Source organism: Herpailurus yagouaroundi, unplaced genomic scaffold, assembly GCF_014898765.1.
Source record: "Herpailurus yagouaroundi ecotype Mexico unplaced genomic scaffold, PumYag 195, whole genome shotgun sequence".
In the NCBI taxonomy this organism is placed as follows: Eukaryota; Metazoa; Chordata; class Mammalia; order Carnivora; family Felidae; genus Herpailurus; species Herpailurus yagouaroundi.
The window spans coordinates 3,407,696-3,415,532 of record NW_024412426.1 but is presented as its reverse complement, the minus strand read 5'-3'; the positions used below and the strand labels follow the sequence as shown (position 1 = coordinate 3,415,532).

The following is a 7,837-nucleotide window of genomic DNA, read 5'->3' as shown; positions in this document are numbered from 1 at the left end:
CTCGCCCCCGTCCGGCCGCGGAGGCCCGTCAGCGGTTTCCCCAGCGGCCCGGTCGGGCGGCGAGAGACCCGCGCGGCCCTCCCGCCTCAGTCGCCCGGTCGCCGGCCGCCGGCGACTCGCCGCCACCGCCAGTGTAGCCGCCGGGCCGCGCTCGGCGGGCCCCTGAGCCGCAGCCATGGGGTGCTGGGGTCGGAACCGGGGCCGGCTGCTGTGCATGCTGATGCTGACCTTCATGTTCATGGTGCTGGAGGTGGTGGTGAGCCGGGTGACCTCGTCCCTGGCGATGCTCTCCGACTCCTTCCACATGCTGTCGGACGTGCTGGCGCTGGTGGTGGCGCTGGTGGCTGAGCGCTTCGCCCGGCGGACCCACGCCACCCAGAAGAACACGTTCGGCTGGATCCGGGCCGAAGTGATGGGGGCTCTGGTGAACGCCATCTTCCTGACCGGCCTCTGCTTCGCCATCCTGCTGGAGGCCATCGAGCGCTTCATCGAGCCGCACGAGATGCAGCAGCCGCTGGTGGTCCTCGGGGTCGGCGTGGCCGGGCTGCTGGTCAACGTGATGGGGCTCTGCCTCTTCCACCATCACAGCGGCTTCGGCAACGATTCCGGCCACGGCCACTCGCACGGGGGTCACGGCCACCCCAAGGGGGCCCGCGGCAAGAGCAACCGCACCGGGAGCAGCGACAACAGCGTGACCCCAGGCGAGCAGAGGCCCGAGCAGGAGGAGACCAACACCCTAGTGTCCAATAGCAGCAGCTCCAACGGGCTGAAACTGGACCGGCCAGGTGAGAGGAGAGAGTGGCCGCCGCAGGTGGTTGGGTCAGGAGAAACCTGGACCCTAGGCTGGCCCGGGGCGGGATGGCCCGCACGCCCCCTGGTGCCCGAGCCGGCCGGCGCCGCGCCGCCCCCTCCCCTCGCCCTCCGGGTCCCGCACCCGCGGGGCACACGAGGAAATAGGACCCCTCTCAGCCGGGTGCTGGGAGCCGGGGCGGGGGTGGGGGCGCGGCTGGGGTGTCGGTGGGGACTGTGGTTTGGGGAGTGGGAAAAGGCTCAGGAGGTGACCGTCAGCCCGCCGCAGTCCACAGCCGCACTTGGCTGCCCTTACAAGAGACTGCCTGCTTTTGGTTTTCACAGGATCAAAAGCGCTTCCTGATTAAATTTCTTGGCCCTCTTGGGAAACGGAGAGAACCCCCAGTTAGTTCATCCTTGGTCGGTGGCTACTTGAAACCTTGCCCTGTCCGAGCGGTTCTTAGGCCCCTTAAGCAAGTTTCTCAGTACGGTATTCAGAGCCAGCTAGCCTTGGACTTTGCCGAGCTCAAAACCCTGGTTGGAGGTTTCTTTTATGAACAGCAATGTGTGTTTCAGTTAGTTGTCTAAAGTCGAAGCCTAATCCTGACAATCCTAGGTTTAGGACCTGTCTGGTCGTGTTTGACATTTCACTGAGGACTTTTCAAAATCATCCTAAAATAAAAGTGATGGCCACTTATTAATCTTATTTTTTACTGTATGCTTTTCATTCTAAACATTATTGCTCCTGAAGGTAATTTGGAAAATGTTGAAAGGCGATGGAAAAAGGAAATCAACCCAAGTCCAACTACCCAGGCTCAAAGACATTGACAATTTGGTGTATTTCCTTCCGATTTTTTTTTTTTTCATTTACATTTATTTGCTTGGTAGTATGATGCTACACAGACAGTTGTTGCTGTTTTCAAGATGCAGGGTGTCGTGTTAATGACATTCAACTTGTACATTTGAAAAGGTTTAATAAACGATTGAATTTCCCCTCACCCATGCTCTTCAAGGTGTTATTGCAAAGAAAATTAAGCTGCTCTGGTGTGCATACAGTAATTCCTTTCAAAGATGGATACATTTGGTTTAAGAGCTAGTAGGGTAGATAGTGGTCATTTATTGCGGCTTTTCCTGAAGTTTATGATTGTCGATGGGTTTGTGTTGTTGATTTTTTAGTTTCTGAACCCTCTCCACCAAGATACTCTATGGTTTACATTCATGATAAAAGTTTAAAAGTTAGCCACTACACCTTAATGACAAAGAGTGACCAGAGCTGTGTGTCAGATCAGGCACCGTGGCATTTAATTTATGGGGGATCGCATTACATTTTATATTTTCTGTTTGTATATGCCGAAAAGTATAGTGGAATGTTCCCACCCCCACAGAAAAGATGAAATTTTGGGGGGAGGCGGGCAGATAGGAGAGTGGTTAGGAGGATGGGGAAATGTAGTGTCTTCTTAATAACTTGATTTTGCCCTGGCCATTTTGCCCTGGCTCATTCCCAGTATGTCAGTTTATATATTAAACTGCCCTAGGCACATTTTTAAATCATATTTTATGAAAAATGTTCACCTCCTTGACTAAGATGGAGTTAGATGAGGATGTGTGTGTAAACACTTTAAATGTATTTGATACAGCAGTTTTCTTTCTTTGTAGATCCAGAAAAGTCCAGAAATGATGCAGTGGAAGTACAAGTGAATGGGAATCTTATCAGAGAACCTGACCATATGGAATTGGAAGATGATAATAAGGCTGGACAACTTAACATGCGTGGAGTTTTCCTGCATGTCTTTGGAGATGCTTTGGGTTCAGTGATTGTAGTAGTAAATGCCTTGGTCTTTTACTTTTCTTGGAAGGGTTGTCCTAAAGGGGAGTTTTGTGTGAATCCATGTATCCCTGACCCCTGCAAAGCATTTGTAGAAATAATTAATAGTACTCATGCAACAGTTTATGAAGCTGGTCCTTGCTGGGTGCTATATTTAGATCCAACTCTTTGCATTGTAATGGTTTGTATACTTCTTTACACAACTTATCCGTTACTTAAGGAATCTGCTCTTATTCTTCTACAAACTGTTCCTAAACAAATTGATATCAAAAATTTGATAAAAGAACTTCGAGATGTTGAAGGAGTTGAGGAAGTTCATGAATTACATGTTTGGCAACTGGCTGGAAGCAGAATCATTGCCACTGCTCACATAAAATGTGAAGACCCGACATCATACATGCAGGTGGCCAAAATCATTAAGGACGTTTTTCATAATCACGGAATTCACGCTACTACCATCCAGCCTGAATTTGCTAGTGTAGGCTCTAAATCAAGTGTAGTCCCATGTGAACTTGCCTGCAGAACTCAGTGTGCTTTGAAGCAATGTTGTGGGACCCGGCCACAAGCCCCTTCTGGAAAGGATGCAGAAAAGGCCCCGACAGTTAGCATTTCCTGTTTAGAACTTAGCGACAATCTAGAGAAGAAGCCCAAGAGGACTAAAGCTGAAAGCATCCCTGCTGTTGTGATAGAGATTAAAAAAATGCCAAACAAACAACCTGAATCATCTTTGTGAGTCTTGAGAAAGATGTGGTATTTGACTTTTGCTTTAAACTGCAAGAGGAAAAAGACTCCATTGAAATTCTAAGTTTGCCAAGTAGTGTAATTGAAGTCCTTGTCTGGTCACACAGTTTAATTCTATTTTTGTAAGAACATAATGGGACTGCTTAACATAGTTCTATATTACAACTTTGTGATTATTAGTGCAGAGTACAGCTATGCTGTAACAATTTTGGAAAGCCAGTTTTAACACTATGTTACATTTTTGTTTAAAGTATAAACCTTATATAACATAATGACATTTGATTTCCAGTTTTTCCATGGTAAAAAATTAATTAGGGGGATAAATAAATTAAAATTGTTACTGGAATTTCTCTGCTTTTCTTTTCCCCCAGTGTTATACTTTATTTATTAGAATTAGAATCACTAAACTTTGAAAATCATCAACAGGTTCGTTTCCTTTGATGTTTCGGGTAATATTTATTTGCCCTCTGAGATCATTACGTAGCATAATGGCAGCATGTTTTTAAGAATGACTCATGGATATTATTAGGAAAGGCTCCCCTTTTTCTTCACATGGGGTATTTATGATACTAAAGATCAGTTACTGTCCTGGATTCTGTCTTGCTGAGTATTATTCTAATAAACAATTGAGATAATTAACAAGTTGAACTATAGTTTACATATGATAGGGCATATAAGAGTAAGAGCAGGGAAGAAGGTTCACCAAATTAAATATATAGATTGTGGTAAGTTAATATTCAGACTGCATTTCTAAATTATTTGGAGAATCTTAACTCATATCTTCTTTTACCAAAGTTAGTCTAAAATGTGGACATGTTCACCAGCATCACTTTCTTTGAAAGATTGCCATTAGATCATTGAGCTGAAAGTTGGCTTACGAAATATATACAGTAAGTATTTTTAAGGCCGTTAAAGCTAACCTAATAATTACCTGTTAAATGGCAAGCTTATTCATGTAATCTTTTCAGTTGTAGATATTTACAAAAAACTTAACGTTAGTCGTTTCATGGTGACCAATCATGAATGGATCCAAACGGCTTTTTTCGAGCACAACCAGCAGTTCTTGTGCTTTGCCCAGAGCCACTGACTTAGGGGGGAGAGAAAAGAAATCTAAGGGTTAATGCAATTTGGATGCTAAAGTCTTAGAAAGCAAAGTTAACGAAGGCAAAATTAATCATTAAGATTCTGTAGGTCATCCAGTCTTGACCTATCTCGGATCTTCTAATAGTGGTCTATTTTGTAAGATTGCCACAGTATCTACACAGGATGTTCCTGGCTATGACATTGTTGCTGTGGGTTTCAAATCCATACACAAATATTATTTAAGGCTAGTTAAGTTATATTTTTCTTGACAGAGAGGGGCTATGCTTTGTGAAGAAACTAGAGTTTTGTCCTCAAAAGGATGAATAGGAGTGTCGGTTATCATGTATAGCTCTATTTTTCTAGAAATAAGGTATCCTGACTACTTCAGTAACTTTTATAGCTGACTACTTTTGGGGTGGCTGTCTTTTGGGATTTGAAATAATTCATTGTTTAATGGGTCTTAAGATGAAGGCATCGGCATTGGGCAGTTAACTTTTTTAAAGGGATCTTTTGTGGTAGATGGTGTGTTTTTTTCTAGTCTAAGCCTATTGCTGGCAATGGGCCTATTTAAGAACAGCCGATTTTTCCAATGAGAATGAGGTAATTTTAGGAACACCGTTTGTAAGTTCACATTTGCTATAATGGGCCAAAACCATAACCTGCCAATTTGCAATACATCTTGATCTTTTAATACTCTTATCTGATAATTGTGTAATTCAATTCCTAAACTGGAAGTTACTTTGAATTTTGCAAAACAGTTTTTTAAACATGAAATTTGGGAATCTCCTAATTTGGGTAAACGAGAAAGAAAGCTTGAAACTGTACTGTTATCATGTACATTCCTGACTTAACACTTAAAACTACAAAACATTTCATTAAGATCTTAAAACAGTCTATGTTACAGAAACATTTTGGTAACAATGCATACAATAGGATAATTGGTAAAATACATTCAGTGGGGTTTTCTTTACAAATGCTCTATTGGGTCTTTCTTAAAGGTTGTACAACATATAAGACATCAGCTAACTGAGTTTTTGTTTTTGTTTTAATGGTGTACAGGCATGGAACAAGGGCTTTTTTTTTTCCCCAAAAGTGCTTTGAAGGTAAAAGCCTTTAGATTTCAGTTATTTCACTTTGCGTAATTTTTAAGTAGCTTATATGTAACAAAGTGGTACCACAGAATTCTTTTTTCAGAGGACTTTGTCATAATAGCAAAATCAGTGGGCACTGACTCACCTTTTGAGTTTTAGCAGAGAATTATTTATTTCTTTACAATGCACTTTCTAACCCATTTTTAGCATTATCTTTTAAAAAATGCTTTTATATTTAAATATTGTGGGATTTAAGTGTCTTTTCCAAAATAGCTTATTCCTCCCTGAAAGAAAATGAGGGGAATACCCTGAATTATTAGGAGACTTAAACCCAATATTTAAATATGCTTTTTATAGCAATGCATCAATTTTAGGAGGTGCATCTCTCCTGCTGGCTCTTTTATATTTGAGCAAGATCAGTGTGTTTAGAATATGTGTTTAGAAACTTGTCTGTTGTCTCGGTTTCGTGAAAAGGAGGTGCTGCATGTGCCTGAATTAAAACCAACGCAAATTTTTCCAAGCCAAATGCCGCCTTAGTGATGAGAGTGATTTCATTCTCCACTGTCACCTTATAGCTTCTATGATTGTTTAAAGGTTTTTTTTGAAGGGCATCTGCATTGTAAAAATATGGACCAGGACCTTTTAAAAAAGTCAAAAAAGGACAAAAGCTTTGGTGTATGAATTTTAGCGTTTTAGAAAACAATGTCTGGATAACTAAGGTATGTAATTTGAATAGGAAAAATTTCCATCAAGAGCACCTTGAAAAATCTCAATAGGTAGAAGACTATGGTTATAACATGTTTGTATCTTGTTTTAACATGCCCAGTTAATTTTGAATTTTTGAAAGTTTGGGGGGAAATGGCCTATGGAACCTAGTGTGAAGTATTTAGTAGGCTAACCGGTATTGAGTTGAAGATTTTCACTGTTTATAAGCAGATATCGTTTGAATGATATAAATGTCATTTACCTGCTGTCTTAAGATGTTCACACATACACAAATATGGAGAATAATTCTACAATATGGAAATATTTATTTTAATAGAGTTTCAGTTAAGTCCTAAAACAGTGTTAAAATTCTCGGGAAGGTGGAGGGTTTTTTGTTGTTTTTTTCAGTGGAAAACTGTCAAATACAGTGTTTGGCCACCTGAAATGGGAATTGTAATAGCACTATTTTCATGTAGCGCTACCAATATTATGTGGCAATGCTATTCTGTCGTACTAACAAGCTCTGGAATATTTAGCGGTCCTTTTCACTGGCACAGGAGCCTTTTGTATGTCATTCACTTTAAACTTTTAAACCAAAAATTTTGTGGTCCAGTGTCTTTGGCAAAAAGATGCTGAAGGGAATGTAACATACAATTGTTATGTGGCTATATATAAAAAGACACAAATTGCCCTGTTATGGTTCTGCCTTGAAACAGCACAATGAAGCGTATCAATGTATTCTGTGATTCTTTATGAAACTTCCATGTTGTGTTGTTTTGTGTCAACCATAGCCTGTCCTTTGGGCCAGATGTGGCACAGTTAAATGCAAGTATCATCTCATTAAATGCAGATGCAGATCAAATGTCCTTTAGTGCTGCAACATTTTACCTGACTTTTTGTATGTTTTATGACTATGCGTTGTTTTCCAAAGCTGTTCCTACCTCACCATGAGGCTTTATGGATTGTTATGTATTATAAATGTTCTTTATGAGACAGACTACTGTGTTTCTTCTCATTTATTAAATGTCAAGTAGAAAAATAAACTAATTTTAATATCTACTTCATCATTTTGTGCATGTGGCCTCCCCTCCTATACTAGGCTGGGTTATGTAGACTTAAGGTATTTAAAGGGAAATTGCAGCTTAACTTAAGTGTTGCTAGTGCACAGAGTGACCAGGTTATAGGATGGTAATGGGGAAGGAAAAAAAAAATGTGGGCAAAAATTGCAACCGAAATTGAAGGGCTAACACTGCAAAGGCTCACTAACATGAAATATTCAGTGGCTGTGAAATGTTTTTGTTACAAATATTAAGCTCACATGTTATATAATTATAGGTTAACCTGCCTCTTTTGGTACTTGCTATTTGTAAGCATAGTTACTAATATGGATTATTAAATGTTTTACTATTACATGATCATCTGGAACTACTAACCCAAGAGTACATTACTACATTAGTTTGGTTATATGAGTTCAGGACTGTGATAAATGTAGTCTCTCATATAAAGAATTTCTTTAAAGAACTTGTGCTTCTGGCTGGGAGATAAGCAGATAAAAGTTGCATAAGAAAAAATCAAATTGGCAATAAATGGCAATAGATAATAG

At 40.8% G+C, this 7,837-nt stretch overlaps 1 protein-coding gene across 1 annotated transcript; it reads left to right on the top strand.

The window, feature by feature from the left end:
• The first annotated feature begins 147 nt into the window (after positions 1-147).
• SLC30A1 (solute carrier family 30 member 1) lies at positions 148-7,294 on the top strand. The gene is made up of 2 exons (XM_040446386.1): positions 148-785; positions 2,446-7,294. Exons 1-2 carry the CDS (start codon positions 176-178, stop codon positions 3,345-3,347), a joined length of 1,512 nt encoding a protein of 503 aa, XP_040302320.1. The 5' UTR covers positions 148-175; the 3' UTR covers positions 3,348-7,294.
• Positions 7,295-7,837: the final 543 nt, after the last annotated feature.

What these genes read in the sequence shown, in the direction of transcription:
- SLC30A1 (XM_040446386.1), top strand. Translation starts at nt 176, where the DNA reads ATGGGGTGCTGGGGTCGGAACCGGGGCCGGCTGCTGTGCATGCTGATG. An exon ending in GCTGAAACTGGACCGGCCAG is followed by an intron (nt 786 to 2,445) that starts GTGAGAGGAGAG and finishes CTTTCTTTGTAG; the next exon opens with ATCCAGAAAAGTCCAGAAAT.